This window comes from Bos grunniens, chromosome 27 (genome assembly GCF_055505025.1).
Source record: "Bos grunniens cultivar Pamir isolate PY7600 chromosome 27, Bosgru_T2T1.0, whole genome shotgun sequence".
Lineage (NCBI taxonomy): Eukaryota > Metazoa > Chordata > Mammalia > Artiodactyla > Bovidae > Bos > Bos grunniens.
The window spans coordinates 2,635,974-2,653,253 of record NC_141191.1 but is presented as its reverse complement, the minus strand read 5'-3'; the positions used below and the strand labels follow the sequence as shown (position 1 = coordinate 2,653,253).

The following is a 17,280-nucleotide window of genomic DNA, read 5'->3' as shown; positions in this document are numbered from 1 at the left end:
ACCCGCGTCCCAGCGCCTCAGCCCGAGACCCCACGGCCACCTCTTCACCATGGGTGGCACCCCGGCCCCGCACCCTCCTCCTTCCTGTCCTGCCTCCCTGCCCCGTCTCTGCTGCTTCTTTTAAAGAGAATGGTTTTATAAAGGGCTTCCCAGGGGAAACATGTGGTAAAGAACCCACCGTCCATGCAGGAGGCTTAAGAAATATGGGTAAAAGCCTCTCATACGAGTTCACTGCAATCTCTAAACACACCTTCCAATACATACACAGGTCTTCTAATATTTCAATAACACAAGGGCCAAGAATTATTTCAGTCTGGCCTGGACATGTGAAGTAACAGGCTCTCCCCGCTCCTCTAAGGAAAAGCTGGAGAGAGCAGCTTTCTCGTTATGCCTATGAAGGACTGCCAAGCCTCCCATTGCCGGCGATGACCAGTACCCTTAGGCCAGGGAGCCTTAACTTCCTACACAGTCACAGAAACTTCAGACTAGTTCACATAAGCACGACTTCATTTCCCTTTGACTGCCGTGTTTGGAAGTGGACCATCTTTTCCCACCAGGATGGCAAGGATATTGCTGCCTCTGCTTGACTCTGAAGACCCCACGGCACACCCCTCACTGATACCCAAACACAGCTGCCCAGAAATGAGCTGCCCCTATTATGGGACTAAATCACAAATGACTGCTTTTCCTTTAGTAGGAATGACTTGAAGAGGCAAGTGGTAATGTTTGAAAGTCCCTCCTGAGAAAACCTGATAGATTAAGACAATGACCATAAAATAAAAGGAGCATTAATGTTTCACTATATTGCCCACCAAAGTATTATCAGATTTGACATTCCTTGGAAATTCCAGTAACATTATTTACTGTTAAAAGGGAGATCATAATTTCTGAAGATGCTTTTAGATTTAGATGGAGACAGAAATAAAGAGCAAAATGTGTCTCTCCTAAGTAAAAATAATATCCATACTCTGATTCAAAATGTGTATAAGAGATGATCTTGTTTCAAAATGTTCATGGGTACTTTTAAGCCTTGTGTTCCACTTTATATAAAATAATTATAAACAATTATAAAATGCAGAACTGCACAGATCAAGTTTCCTAGGGCACAATGCTACAAGCTAAGACACAAATTGTTCAGTGTGGTCAATATAATAACTCTAAAGATCACCATTTATGAACAAAGCCACAAAGTTACATAAACATTTGAAATTTTCTGGAATGACTAAGTTCCTTGAACTAAGAATAGCTGAAAAGGCCATTGATGTTCTATCTTAGCATCTTATTTTGAAAGGAAACAGTCACACCCTATAGCATGCACTTTAATGTGGACACGTGTGCTTGGAAACCAATGTGACCTCTAATAACATTTCCTATTTTTAACGCATATTATCATTTCCCCCTGTCACCCTGGCATTTGCAAGACAAGTAGCCAATTGATGAGAGGGCTCCATGTAACTGCGTGTTTTTCTGCTCAACAATTCACATCCACGCTTCCCCACGTGTAATGTTCCAAACGGCATCATAACAGTTGACTCCTGCAGAAATGAAGACGTAGTGGAGAACCAGGAGCTGGTGCAGAGCGGCCAGAGAAGCACTTACTGAGGGCGGCCTGGACTTTGATGACGTCCGACTCCTGCGAGTTCTCGCTCGTGCCGACAGCATTAACAGCCTTAACTCGGAAGATATACTGCTCGCCGGTGGTGAGGCCATGCACCACAAACCTGGAAAATATGAATCAGGGGCGTGATGGCCAGGGGCAGCCCTTTGTCCTTCTCAACAGACACAGAAATTGCCTTGAACACACTAGAAACGTAGTCCCTGGGACTGGAAGGAAGTTTACTCTTCTGAGTGTCTCGTGAACGCCTAACATCCATCCATTCTCATCTGCAGTTGTAGTTCATTAGTTCCCGTCACCATTGGTGGGTCCCAGATTGAGGGCTGGAGGAAGCTAGACTCTGACGGGGGCCCAGAATGGATGCCCGCAGCGTCCCCCCAGCCCGAGCCGAGGGCCCTGGTCCCGGGCTGGGCCTCTCCTGCTCACTCGGGGGCAGGGGCGGGGGGTGCCGGGTGGCCACACCTGTTGTAGCCGATGGGCTTGTGGTTGCAGGGCTCCCAGACATTGGAGCCGGCCACAGAGCAGTCCACGTAGTAGCCCAGCAAGTCCTCCTCATGCTTCGGCCGGTCCCACTGCACGACCACCGAGGTCCTGGTGTTCCGGGACGCGAGGACGCGGCCAGGCGCCGAGGGTACCACTGCAGAGACAGGCGCACAGGCCCAGCGGCATCAGGGCCAGGGGCCACACCGGGGGCCCACAGTCCCCTCGTCTACAGGGCCGGGGGCTTCAGTGAGGTTTGGACAACGAGGACAGAGCAGAGAAGGGGGCCAAGGAGGCACCAGGCAGTCCTCATACTCTGTCCCAAAGTGCCAGCCTGGCTCCCCAAGAAAGAAGCCCCATCACAGAGTTTCCCACCCCCGCCAGCCCTGGTCCAGACCCTCCAGCGTGCTCCTCCAGTAACACACGTGCTTTCTTAACTGGGGTGTAAAGCTAGCCATTTAAGAAACAGGACACGTTTCCAGCAGATTGGAGAGGGCCAATGATGAGGGCCAGACTCAGCAAGGGCCTCAAATCAAACAATGATGCAGCCCTGGATCTCTCCCCTGGTGCAAGTCAGAATCCCTCTAACCCATACTAGACATCTTCAGAGACAGAATCGCAAGCCACATGGACCAGAACCCTAGTGCATGTAGGGTTGTATTGTTGTTTTAAAATATTTCTAACCCTTTTTTTGGCTTCATAAAAAGAAAATGGAACTTGGGAGAAATGTTGACCAAAACAAGGTAGAGAGATCGTCAACTCCAGCACAATGAAACTTTAAGACAACTTGAATTTTAACCCACAGGTGACATTAATGTCTTTGTCGACATTCGCTGTCCCGCGTGACGTTGCCCAGGGCCCGTCTCACACACGGGTCATGTGCAGGGACTGCTCACCAATGGTGTCCTGGGCCTGGATGGGGGCAGTGATTTCCGACGGGTCACTCAGGCCGTGCTTGTTTGCTGACAACACTCGGAACACGTATGGCTTCCCCTCGGCGAGGTCGAAGACGGCATATCTGGGGGACCTCACGGCCGTCTGGGCATTCACCCGCTGCCAGCTGCCGCTCCCCACCATGGACTGAGAAGACAAGGGCCCGATGGAAGCCACAGTCCCTGAACCCGCATCCCAGGGGGCGCTCGGCTCTGGCTCCCAGATTACACAGTGGGAGACAACAGCCAACGGCTCCTCTGAGTCCATCAACACCCCTGTTCTGAATTTTAGGAAAAGGAAGCCAATCTGGAGAAGGGGGTGAGAAACTACCCAAAGCTGGATATGTTAACAATGAAAATTTTTATGTGAAAGCCAATAAGTGATGGAAAACTTCAGGGAATCAATACATAGGTTGTAGCTCTAGTAAAGGTGAAATGAACTGTAAACAGAGCTAACCGAGGAGTAGATGCAGAAAATTCCATCAAAACTTCTCACATTTGAGTTTAAAATTTTCACTGTTTCCCAGCTGCTATAGTAGTCACAAAGTGACACCTCCCTAAATAATGCAATAGCGTAGGTACATTATGATTCCAAATGACACATATGTATTAAATGTGGCCACTTCAGTCATTGTATAAAGACCTTCATTGGGGTGAGAGAAAGTGTATCATTTTGTTAAATGTAATACAGCATGCCAACCACATCTACAATATGTGTGCATGTATGTGCTAAGTCTCTTCAGTCTCATCTGACTCTGTGCCACCCCATGGACTGTAGCCCACCAGGCTCCTCTGTCCATGGGATTCTCCAGGCAAGAATATTGCAATGGGTTGCCATGCCCTCCTTCAGGGGATCTTCCTGACCCAAGGTTTGAACCCGAGTCTCTTATGTCTCCTGCACTGGCAGACAAATTCTTTACCACTAGTGCCACCTGGGAAGCCCATATCTATGGGCTCGATACCAAGATACAAACACCTATAGAGGAAAGGACATGTGCCATGTTAACAATGACTATTTCACATGATCAAATTGTTGGTGATTTTCATTTTGTCCTATATATCATCTATGTATTTGGAACAACAAACTGGTTCCAAATAGGAAAAGGAGTTCGTCAAGGCTGTATATTGTCACCCTGCTTATTTAACTTATATGCAGAGTACATCATGAGAAACGCTGGACTGGAAGAAACACAAGCTGGAATCAAGATAGCCGGGAGAAATATCAATAACCTCAGATATGCAGATGACACCACCCTTATGGCAGAAAGTGAAGAGGAACTCAAAAGCCTCTTGATGAAAGTGAAAGTGGAGAGTGAAAAAATTGGCTTAAAGCTCAACATTCAGGAAACGAAGATCATGGCATCCGGTCCCACCACTTCATGGGAAATAGATGGGGAAAGAGTGGAAACAGTGTCAGACTTTATTTTGGGGGGCTCCAAAATCACTACAGATGGTGACTGCAGCCATGAAATTAAAAGACGCTTACTCCTTGGAAGGAAAGTTATGACCAACCTAGATAGCATATTCAAAAGCAGAGACATTACTTTGCCAACAAAGATTCATCTAGTCAAGGCTATGGTTTTTCCTGTGGTCATGTATGGATGTGAGAGTTGGACTGTGAAGAAGGCTGAATGCTGAAGAATTGATGCTTTTGAACTGTGGTGTTGGAGAAGACTCCTGAGAGTCCCTTGGACTGCAAGGAGATCCAACCAGTCCATTGTGAAGGAGATCAGCCCTGGGATTTCCTTGAAAGGAATGATGCTAAAGCTGAAACTCCAGTACTTTGGCCACCTCATGCGAAGAGTTGACTCATTGGAAAAGACTCTGATGCTGGGAGGGATTGGGGGCAGGAGGAGAAGGGGATGACAGGGGATGAGATGGCTGGATGGCATCACTGACTCAATGGACGTGAGTCTGAGTGAACTCCGGGAGTTGGTGATGGACAGGGAGGCCTGGCGTGCTGCGATTCATGGGGTCACAAAGAGTAGGACACAACTGAGCGACTGATCTGATCTGATCTGATGTATTTTCCAATTTTTTTATAATGTATTTAATTTTTATCAGTGATAATTACTTTAAAAACCAGGATTGCATGCCTAATGTAATATTCCCTCCTCTGGAGATGTGCCTTCCTTTCCAAAAAGAACATGATACGATACAGAAACTATATTTCAGTTTAATATAATTAAAAAAATTTTAAGATTTTTAAATATGTTTGCTGAAACTTGACCTTTCCAGCTCTGGGTAAGTCGATAAGGAAATATCCCTGAAGAGGGGGAGAGAAAACACCTTTCCTCCTCTGCCAGCCCTTCATCTGGGGTTTTCACGAGGCAAGAACTTTAAGTTAGACTCAGAAGAAAGAGGTTAACACGACTCTGCAACACAAGAAAGTCCTGCAGATAAGCGGGGAAAACTGAGGGTCGTTATACCTTCTGGTGTAACGAAAACTTCTGAAAACTGTTCATACTCTGCTTCTCTTCACCTTGTATTTCACGTCATTACTGGGTGGGACATTTGCTCGTGTCAGTGTTACAGACTCTACCTGTATGTTATGTGTACTGGATTGTATGTTATATTGTCATATAAAGTCAGTATCATGAAACCACAGTTACAGGATTCACGTGGCTACACGGGTTTTTCAACAGCCCATGACCCAGTCACAGGTCAGCGATTTGCACGAGTGGGTCACAAGCTGCATTTTCGTGTGATCGGCTGAGCAAAGCAGGAGGGAGGGCACGTGGCATGTAGTAAGGACACGTGTTCGGAGTTTAGGTGGGGGTGTACATTTACTGTGTACACACTCTTTCTTTGTGTGCGTCCAGACCTAAAAGCAATGACTCTGTGTAATCGTTCACCATCTGAACTGTGAATTGCTCAACACAGTCGCCACCACTGAGTAGTTACTCAGCTTATGAGCAAACTGAGAGCAGGGGCCGCTGTCCCCCTATGTCCCAAATCCTCAGAACCTGGGGCCTAGAATGTTCCAGCAGGAAGCACACTGCAGGCTCCCCCAGCAGAAGGCCGTCATGTGTAGCGGGACCCAGGGGCCGACTGGTCCGCACAAAGACCGCACAGCCAGAGCCCACCACGTTCCCAAGGCCACGTCCACCACAGCACTGCTCAGGCATTGCCGGCTCAGCCACTGCCTGCAGCTTCACGATGGAAAACCGTGTGGAGTCTCTGAGATGATCGATCCGAGAGCTGCCCACCCTGAGAACCCACGACCCAGCGCCTGGGCAGACCCGACAGGCTCGCTGCTCCTGGAAACCCGGCCAGTGTGTACCTTCTCAATGAAGTACATCAGCGGCTCCTTGCCCCGGGGCTCGGGGGGGTCCCAGCTTAGGACCACGTATGTCCTGCTGGTTTCCGAGGCATGAACGTTGGTGGGAGGTCCCGGGATCTGGACTTCACCTGGAGGAGGAATCCACACCATGAGCGCTGGCCGAAGCCCATCCCCCGCTACCCCGGCCCATCCCGGAGCAGGCGCCCCACTCCCCCGGCCCATCCTGGAGCAAGCGCCCCGCTCCCCCGGCACATCCCGGAGCAGGCCCCTCAGCTGCTTCACAGGCCCTGAAGGACTCGAGTGTCAGTGTCAGCTTTTGCTCCATTTCTATTTTGGGAAAGTCAGTAAACGGCAAGAACTGTTTCTCCAGAGCCAAAGTGTAATGAACGGGTGAAGATCATCCAAGTACTTTTGTTCCCAGTATAAGCCAGTTTGTAAGAACAGAATCTAATCCAAAGCTCATCCAGAATTTCAACTGGACGTGGGAGGGGAGGGTTCACCCAGAAGAAACAGGGCATGCGTGTGTGCTCAGTCGCTCAGTCAAGTCCAACTCTTTGCAACCCGTGGACTGCAGCCCACCAGGCTCCTCTGTCTATGGGATTCACCAGGCAAGAATACTGGAGAATACTGGTTGCCATGCCCTCCTCCAGGGGATCTTCCCAACCCAGGGATCGAACCTGTGTCTCTTATGTCTCCTGCATTGGCAGGCAGGTTCTTTACCATTAGCACCACCTGAGAAGCCCAAGAAATAGGGCATTTAACCAGACATGCAGCTCTAACTGGGAGGGGAGTCTATGCAGAGAAGGTATGAGCAACCGTGCTCTGCAGCAGGGAGTGGGGGCCTCCTGCTGGTTTCCTTTCATGACGCCCTCAAAGCACTGAGACTATACATCAACTAGCAAAGCACGTGGTTCCCCCCCACCTCCCCAGGTAGGTCTGGCCCACACCACAGGCACTGCCTTCCAGGTCTGTATACTTGGCATTCCCACGTGATATCCACTAGCAAGCAGCCATAACAGAACGTTGCATCAGAGCAGCCCGCCACCTCTGTTCTGCCACATGTCTCTCTCTAATAAAACGTTACGTGTCAGCGGTGTTATGTTTGGACGTGAGACCTTCTCGTAAGGAGTGGAGGCTCTCCAGACCCACAGTCCCAGTCACTGCGATACAAAATATTACGAGCTTCTGATTAGATTAGCACATGATTAAAGAGGTTCAGACATCCCCGGGGACATCTCAGAACCCTGCTCAGTATCCAGTTGCTCCCTCCAGACTCTGCTGCTGGCGAGGAGCTGCCCGGCTGCATGGAAACAGCACACACAAGCCTGGGTTTGTTTCATCAAGAGGCCTGAGACTGAGCTCATCACATTTTACAGGACACCAAAGCACAACCTGGTTTCACCCAGCAGCATCTGGCAAGTGGGCTGGGTTTCAGACAAGGAACCAGAGTGTATCCAGAAAGATGCCAAGTATGCAGGCAGAGCAGGGCCCCTGGGCCCACCTGCCGCATCCTCACCCAGAGAGACCCAGACAGAGGGAGGGCTCGGATCACCCGAACCCAGCAATGCAACCTCGCTTCCAAACTGAGTCCCAGCTTGTCTCAGAGGCACTTGACAACACAGGGACAAACCGCAGGATGGATGGAAGCCACGCAGATGACGCAGCAGCGGGAGCATGGAAGACAGTGCAGACTGGCCTCTCCCGCACGGTCAGACCTGAGGGCCCAGAGCAAAGTGCAGTGAGAAGCACTCGATCTGAGCCCAGGCAAGAAGGAAGAACCCTCCCTGTCAGCTGGGAACCCCCGATCAGGGCAGCATACTTTGTCATCCAGACCCCTGGCTCCAGCCTGAGCCCCTGAGCCCAGCAGAAGAGGAGGGTCTCTACATGGCCCCAGAAGCCAAGGCGGGGACCATGGACAGAAGCTGAGGTCTGTTACTGACCCTCTGACCGTGGAGAGGCGCCTTAGAGAGAGAGAAGCAGATGGAGGCAAAACAGAAAAGGGGATGTGCTCACAGTGGTGATGGTGGTGAGCACCACCCGCAGCCCTGCCTCAGCATCACGGCCTGTTCGCGGGCTGTTCTGAGGAGCCACGTGAGCACCGGTGAAAGCAGACACGTGATGTGCAAAGGCGGCCCAGGAAGGGATGCAGGAAAACGCAGCACCTTCCTGGGATCACACAGCCCGCCAGTGGCCCAGCCTGGGTCTCCCAACTTCAACTCTGGTTTTCTGTTCTGTAGACCCAAGGAAGCCCCAGCCTCCACAGCCCGCCCAGGAGACTCTCAGCTGTCAGTGAAACATAAAGTTTACTGGGAAGTTTTAGAACAGCCAAGAAGACAGGATTCAGGAATGAACGACTGTAAATGAGTCTGCGGCATTCAGAGAAAAGGATGAGCTCAGTGAGTTGGCTACAGATGACCTGGCCCGGGACAGTGCAGTGAATGCTTGGATGTATAATTAGCAGGATGGAAACAATCTCATTATTTCTCCAAGAGCCTCTTCTAGTCTTTCTAAGAATGAAGTATCTATTCTTCCAGGGAACCACTCAAGAAAGGTTGCAAAAGCTAGATGATATTGAGAGAAGAGCATAGATATTAATTTAAATGTTTGCAGGAAGACATTAACCAACATTAAAATGATTAGAAAAAAATTAGCAAAACAATAAACATAAAAAATACCCTGAACTAACAGAAGAGCACTTTGTTAGCCAACAAAAATAACTTTTTTTTTTCATTAAAACAAATGGCATTTGCCAGCACTTTTCTAGTAAGAGCAATGCCAAGAAAGTTCAGCTTAGATGAAGAAAAGAGATACGGGTAGGAAAGGAAGAAGTTCCTCATAGCCCATTTTGAACCCAGAAATGGTTTCCTTGAAAACATCATGGCGTTTCTTTCTCTCGCTAAAGACTTATAGATTGGAAGAGGTAGTCGTTGTTTAAAACGAGAAAGGTAAGCAAATGAACTCTCCGATCCCTGTGTAAGTACACAGGTCTTTGTTTCAGATTTGGTTTGTTCTAGACCATGGACACTGCCTGTGCCCCACAGGCAAAGCCTCACATAGCAACTGAGGCCCGTGAGGTTGAACTCCAGGCCGTATCAACAAACCGACTCCAGCAATTCTCTGAGCGTCTGAGCCTCAGCCCTCCAGTTGGTATGAAACACTGCCTTCTTACGAGGAAACAGGAGACAAAACATGAAAGGTGTTTTCTGTAACTTTAGAAGACCTAGAAAGAAGACCTACTGTGTCTGTAAGACACACTCCCTTGGAATCAGCTGGAAAAGCAAGTCTTTGGAAATGGGTCATCTCTTCATTTGGTGCTTAGTGAATCACTGGCTGTTTCAACCCAAGAACACCCATATCTATGTTTCAAGAGGTAGCTGTTCTGCCCAGAGGGGCACAGTCCTGCCTTGGAAAGTGTGTCAGGAAATATTACTTCACACACACACACACACGCTTTTCACAGTGACCTTTACACAGTGCAGATTCTATCCTGGATATTCAGCATCTATGTAGCAACTTACATGGGGATTCCTTGGTGCCTCAGCTGGTAAAGAATCCGCCTGCAATGCGGGAGACCTGGGTTGGATCCCTGGATTGGGAAGATCCCCTGGAGAAGGGAAAGGCTACCACTCCAGTATTAGAATACTGGAGAATCCCATGGACTGTTTGGTCCATGGAATCGCAAAGAGTTGGACACGACTGAGTGACTTTCACTTTCACTTTATATAACAAGTTACAACCCTTCATTTTAAGTTATTTTTACCGTATTTGAACTCTGATGTGTCCACTCAGGGTAACTGAGATACTCCTCCCTTCACTGCTACCTTTAGAAGAAAAAGAGCTTCTTTTTCCCCTCTCAGGTCAAAAACGCGTATTTTGTACAGGCTGGTGTCCTACGAAACACCTGTTCTAATGTCATCAGGGTCATTTTTATTCATTGAAACACCTATGTTTTCATCAGTTGTTTGATGGTGGTGCTTTACTGTCATGTCGTGTCCGACTCTGCGACCCCACTGGCAGGCAGATTCTCTACCACCGAGCCACCAGGTTATGTCATGTCCGACTCTGCGACCCCACTGGCAGGCAGATTCTCTACCACTGAGCCACCAGGGAAACCCCTCTCAGTTGTACAGGGGGTCATTTTCTCAGCCTCTCCTAAACTATTTTCTTTTGTTATTTATTTGTTGGGCTTGCTTCTCAGTTTCTGCATTTTTCTGGAAGCAGAGGTTTTAATGGAGATGTTAATATTACCATGGGATTAACCAAAATTCGTCAAGGAGTTCCTCTGAGAGACACATGTTTGTTTTGAGACACTAAAGGAAAATTTTTACGGGGTAGAAGATACAGTGTTTGGGGGGCAGATTGAGGAGCAAATATGAAAATCAACCTCTGACTTTCTGACTCTGCAGCTCTCCAGGGAAAGAACCTGGGCTGTTTTTAAAAAGAGCTCACAAGTACATCTCCCTGGACAGAAGCTCCAAATTAAGCTAGTTTTTGCATGTTTAAATTTTCATTCATTGTCCTCTGTGGATGGTAATCATAACTGCAATCAAAATGTTTGGATCCCGGTTAACAGTGCAGGATTCTCCTCCTCAGTGAATCGATCTTGCTACAGCAGGGAGAAATATCCAGAAGTGTTCAGAAAACCCAGTATACAAAGGGAAATGCAAACTTTCAAATCACAGGGACGTTATCTGATGGGAAAACTAGTCCCTCTTAGTTACAATGCTAGAAATAAAATTTGTGATTTAAAAGAAAAAAAAATGGAATACTGTTCATGCATGTAGTCCTGGGTAAAGGACTGCCTCCTTGGCCAGGAATCAGGGCTCAGGCTGGGCTGGTCACTGCTCCATGGCCCCTGCAGACACTGGAATGACCCACATGAAGCCAGGACTCTGCTGACCTCCTCTCTCAGCCCTACCCTCTGCCTGCTCATCTTTCTGATTCAATGACCTTAAGCTGGGTCCAAAGGCTTTATTTCTACATGTGAAGAGCATACCCTCCACTCTCTAATCACAGCCCTAAACCCCTCTGGCAAAAACAGCCAAAAGGAAGTGGTGCCAAGCGCCTCACCTTCAAGTTCCTCCTGGTAGACCACGATGTCTTTCTCTCCCTCCAAGTGGACGGCTGCAGAGAGAAAGGTCGGTGCTGAATCTGAATCCAGAAAGCCTCTGCATTACGATGACAGCATCTGCACTAGGCTGAGGTGGTCTGAGTTGGTGTTTTGGAAGTGGGCTTAAGGAGAGCCAGTGTTTCTCAGCTCTTTGTACTGGATTCAAGAGACCACACAGCTCAGGACAATGCAGTGACCACTTCAAACGTCATTAAAGAGCATCGTTAAGGACACAATCTTGCTGAGGAATCTGAGTCACATGAAATTAAAATTTAGAAAGAGAGGGGCTTGGCTTCAATGCCTTCCAGCTCTCATTATGCACCGAACTGACAGAACCAGTGGATAAAGAAAAGTCTAATTCTGAACCAGTTTAACTGATTTCAGTGAAAAGCCTTAGGACGATGAAGAACCTGCCTTCCGAAGTGTAAACGTCAGTCTGGTGTCCACACTCCTAACGTGATCTCGAGGGTTGCCCGAAGCCCCTGGGCCACAGTCCTGCCGTGCTCAGCCCTGAGGATTCACTCAAGGCTCAGAGCCAAGTTGGGGGAAAGAGAAAGAACAAGCCACACAAACCTGCCGGACCTTGAACTCCAAAGGACCTACCTTGTAACCTTCTGAGGTCAACAGGGTCGAGGGCAGCCACGGCCTCGGAGACTCTGGAAGGCCGGCTGATCCCCGCGCTGTTGACAGCCCGCACGCGGAATATGTAAGACCTTCCCTCAAAGAGCCCAGTCACGGGGTATTTACAGATCTTCACGGGGGCGTCATTGCACTGTATCCAGTTGTCGGTTCCCACCTCGCATCTTCAGAGCACAAAAAAGAGCAGAGAGTAACAACTGCAGCAGTCTAATACGTGTATGCAAGGAGATCAGACCCGTCAATCCTAAAGGAAATCAACCCTGAACATTCATGGGAAGGACTGACGCTGAAGCTGAAGCTTCAATACTTTGGCCACTTGATGTGAAGAACCGATTCACTGGAAAAGACCTTGGTGCTGGGAAAGATTGAGGGCAGGAAGAGAAGGGGACGACAGAGGATGAGACGGTTGGATGGCATCACTGGCTCAAGGCACATGAGTTTGAGCAAACTTAGGGAGATGGTGAAGGACAGGGAAGGCTGGTGTGCTGGAGTTCATGGGGTCGCAGAGAGCCAGACATGACTTGGCAACTGAATAACAACAGCAGCATTCATTATACACATGTATAACGGTTACAGTGGGAGAGCATCTCCCAATTTGTTTTGGTTTCTGTTATTAATCCAACGTAAACCCTGAACAATGCAAGTCTGACCCTAGCATAGCATCAAATTATCGCCCTGATGGTGCATGTTTTACCTAAACACATAGCTTTGTTTGATGCCGCTGCTGCTGCTAAGTCGCTTCAGTCGTGTCCGACTCTGTGCGACCCCAGAGACGGCAGCCCACCAGGCTCCCCCATCCCTGGGATTCTCCAGGCAAGAACACTGGAGTGGGTTGCCATTTCCTTCTCCAATGCAGGCAAGTAAAAAGTGAAAGTGAAGTTGCTCAGCCGTGTCCGACTCTTCGCAACCCCATGGCCTGACTAACTAGTGACAATCTCTTTTGCTCTAGGGTGTGTATTATGTGGATAAAGACCTGGCATGCCTGTATCCACTTTGCTTTCATGTAGAAAACAAGTCAAAGGATGGAACCAAGACACAAGGACCAAGACATACGTGTTGGATGAGAAAGAGAACTTAACCAATATTAAGCGAAAAAAAAAAGAGCTCCTTGTTCTTTTCTGAAATAACCCCCTTATGCCAATGCATTTATCACATACAAAACCTTAAATTCCTACCCAGAACCATCCTCTTATAACCAAATAGCTTATACCCTTCTCTCTTACTTCTGAACTCATGATCTTTGACTGTAATTTCATCCAAGAAGGGAAGCAAAAAGCAAAGAAAAGGAAATATATAAGCATCTGAATGCAGAGTTCCAAAGAATAGCAATAAGAGATAAGAAAGCCTTCTGCAGCAATCAATGCAAAGAAATAGAGGAAAACAACAGAATGGGAAAGACTAGAGATCTCTTCAAGAAAATTAGAGATACCAAGGGAACATTTCATGCAAAGATGGGCTCGATAAAGGACAGAAATGGTATGGACCTAACAGAAGCAGAAGATATTAAGAAGAGGTGGCAAGAATACACAGAAGAACTGTACAAAAAAGATCTTCACGACCCAGATAATCACGATGGTGTGATCACTGACCTAGAGCCAGACATCCTGGAATGTGAAGTCAAGTGGGCCTTAGAAAGCATCACTAAGAACAAAGCTAGTGGAGGCGATGGAACTCCAGTTGAGCTCTTTCAAATCCTGAAAGATGATGCTGTGAAAGTGCTGCACTCCATATGCCAGCAAATTTGGAAAACTCAGCAGTGGCCACAGGACTGGAAAAGGTCAGTTTTCATTCCAATCCCTAAGAAGGGCAATGCCAAAGAATGCTCAAACTACCACACAATTGCAGTCATCTCACAGGCTAGTAAAGTAATGCTCAAAATCCTCCAAGCCAGGCTTCAGCAATATGTGAACTATGAACTTCCTGATGTTCAAGCTGGTTTTAGAAAAGGCAGAGGAACCAGAGATCAAATTGCCAACGTCCGCTGGATCATGGAAAAAGCAAGAGAGTTCCAGAAGGACATCTATTTCTGCTTTATTGACTATGCCAAAGCCTTTGACTGTGTGGATCACAATAAACTGTGGAAAATTCTGAAAGAGATGGGAATACCAGACCACCCGATCTGCCTCTTAAGAAATTTGTATGCAGGTCAGGAAGCAACAGTTAGAACTGGACATGGAACAACAGACTGGTTCCAAATAGGAAAAGGAGTACATCAAGGCTGTATATTGTCACCCTGTTTATTTAACTTATATGCAGAGTACATCATGAGAAACGCTGGACTGGAAGAAACACAAGCTGGAATCAAGATAGCCGGGAGAAATATCAATAACCTCAGATATGCAGATGACACCACCCTTATGGCAGAAAGTGAAGAGGAACTCAAAAGCCTCTTGATGAAAGTGAAAGTGGAGAGTGAAAAAGTTGGCTGAAAGCTCAACATTCAGAAAACGAAGATCATGGCATCTGGTCCCATCACTTCATGGGAAATAGATGGGGAAACAGTGGAAACAGTGTCAGACTTTATTTTTTGGGGCTCCAAAATCACTACAGATGGTGACTGCAGCCATGAAATTAAAAGACGCTTACTCCTTGGAAGGAAAGTTAGGACCAACCTAGATAGCATATTCAAAAGCAGAGACATTACTTTGCCAACAAAGGTCCGTCTAGTCAAGGCTATGGTTTTTCCTGTGGTCATGTATGGATGTGAGAGTTGGACTGTGAAGAAGGCTGAACGCCAAAGAATTGATGCTTTTGAACTGTGGTGTTGGAGAAGACTCTTGAGAGTCCCTTGGACTGCAAGGAGATCCGACCAGTCCATTCTGAAGGAGATCAGCCCTGGGATTTCTTTGGAAGGAATGATGCTAAAGCTGAAACTCCAGTACTTTGGCCACCTCATGCGAAGAGTTGACTCATTGGAAAAGACTCTGATGCTGGGAAGGATTGGGGGCAGGAGGAGAAGGGGACGACAGGGGATGAGATGGCTGGATGGCATCACTGACTCGATGGACGTGAGTCTGAGTGAACTCCAGGAGTTGGTGATGGACAGGGAGGCCTGGTGTGCTGCGATTCATGGGGTTGCAAAGAGTCAGACACGACTGAGCAACTGAACTGAACTGATGAGAATGGATGATAAATTGCATTTCCAGTAATTTCACAGCTCCCCTTGGTCTCCCTCCCAGGATCAGAGCTCCATTCCAGGTAAAGGAACAAGAAAGTTAAAACTCCTTTTGCATCAGAGATGACCTACCATCACGTTATTACTCAAAGACAAATCCCAATATTTTGTGCATTATAACATCAATATTTTCTACTTGGAAACAAGAAGAAAATACTATTTAACCAAAAAGAAGATGGGCCTTCAGGTGTGAATGAGCTGGCATCCATGTCTACACGTACCGTGCTGGGCTCTAGCCCCAGAGGAAGAGACAGGGCTGAGCAGGGACCTCCAGCTGGACCTTCGGTGTCCCCGGCTGGACCTGAGCAGAGCCTGAGGTGGCTCCAAATGGCCTGGGGCAGGCTGGGATTAGTGTTGGTCAGGCACACGGAGCCCCTTCAGCACCCAGAGGAATCAAGGGCTCACCAGGCCCTGCCAAGGAGGCGATGCTTTCCAACCACCCAGCCAGGAGCCATAAGCAACCGCATCGTGAAGCACCTACACCCACAGAGGCCATCACACCCTTCAGATGAGAAAGATACCCGCGCCTGCTGTCCAGGAGAAGACTCGCCTCGGGCACGTTCTGGCCCCGGAGGAGCAGGACACTCACCGATCGATGAAGTAGCCGATGACGGGGCTCTCCTTGGTTGTATTGGGGGGCTTCCAGGTCACGATGACGTAGTCCCGGTTCGCGTCGTGGCAATGCACGTCCATGGGTGCACCCGGGGCCCCGGTGACCAGGGGGTCAGCGTCTGGGGGGAGGGAAGAGGACAGCAGCCAATGGTCAGTGTCTGGGGGGTCAGAGGACAGTGGCCAGGGGTCAGCATCTAGAGGGGGAGGGTAGAGGACAGGGGCCAGGGGTCAGCATCTGGGGGGAGGGGACAGGGGCCAGGGGTCAGCGTCTGGGGGGAGGGGACAGGGACCAGGGGTCAGCATCTGGGGGAGAAGGGGACAGGGACCAGGGGTCAGAGTCTGGGGGGGAGAGGACAGTGGCCAGGGATCAGCATCTGGGGGGGGAGGGACAGGGGCCAGGGGGTCAGCGTCTGGTGGGGGAGGGGAGGGGACAAGGACCAGGGGTCAGCATCTGGGGGGAGGGGACAAGGACCAGGGGTCAGCGTCTGGGGGGGAGAGGACAGTGGCCAGGGATCAGCATCTGGGGCGGAGGGGCCAGGAGCCAGGGGTCAGTGTCTGGGGGTGTGACAGGGACCAGGGGGTCAGCGTCTGGGGGGGAGGGGAGAGGACAGTGGCCAGGGGTCAGCATCTGGGGGGAGGGGACAGGGACCAAGGGTCAGCATCTGAGGGTGGGACAGGGACCAGGGGGTCAGCGTCTGGGCGTGGGACAGGGACCAGGGGGTCAGCGTCTGGGGGTGGGACAGGGACCAGGGGGTCAGCATCTGGAGGGGAGAGGACAGTGGCCAGGGGTCAGCATCTGGGGGGGGAGGGGACAGGGACCAGGGTCAGCGTCTCAGAGGAAGAGGACAGGGACCAGGGATCAGCATCTGGGGGGAGGGGAGGGGACAGGGACCAGAGGGTCGGCCTCTGGGGGGAGGGGAGAGGAACGTGGCCAGGGCCTGGGGGCAGCTGAAGCTCTGACAGCCCCTCAAACCTAGAGGCCCCCCTGCTTATTCCTCTCCCCAGCTTAACCCTGAGGCCCAGATGACTCAACTGTGACCACTGGTAACCAGAGAGGTGCCCGTATGTGTGACTTTTAAACTCAAAACGTTCTGTCCTCTATCACACATTCAGTCTGATTTTCCATAACTGACTCCAAAGTTGAAGTTCGCCTTCTCCTGATGGCCTGTTGTCACATAATGTCAGGATGTCAAAAACTGACCGATGAAATATTACTGTTATCAGGAGGCATTTTGCACACTGGAGACACAGTACCTTAACACTCGTGTGTTTCAGAGTCCTCACAAGATCTGAAGACTTATATTTTTTCCTGCGAGTTGTGACCACATTTGAGTCTGTACCCACGTGTCCCTTCCTCAGCCGTTTACGACCAGAGTGCAATTGCGTTTGTTTCCAAATGTTAATTACTGCAGCTGTGAAGGCCAACAGAGCTGT

At 49.2% G+C, this 17,280-nt stretch overlaps 1 protein-coding gene across 1 annotated transcript in view; it reads right to left on the bottom strand.

Moving 5' to 3' along the window:
* MYOM2 (myomesin 2) overlaps window positions 1-17,280 on the bottom strand; it is a 63,927-nt gene that overhangs the window by 24,153 nt on the left and 22,494 nt on the right. The window contains exons 11-17 of the mRNA XM_086381052.1: window positions 15,824-15,965; window positions 12,024-12,223; window positions 11,381-11,434; window positions 6,311-6,438; window positions 2,992-3,175; window positions 2,078-2,252; window positions 1,600-1,721 (exon numbers count right to left, since the gene is read on the bottom strand). Coding sequence (XP_086237178.1) covers window positions 1,600-1,721; window positions 2,078-2,252; window positions 2,992-3,175; window positions 6,311-6,438; window positions 11,381-11,434; window positions 12,024-12,223; window positions 15,824-15,965 — 1,005 coding nt within the window. The remainder of the gene's footprint in view (window positions 1-1,599; window positions 1,722-2,077; window positions 2,253-2,991; window positions 3,176-6,310; window positions 6,439-11,380; window positions 11,435-12,023; window positions 12,224-15,823; window positions 15,966-17,280) is intronic.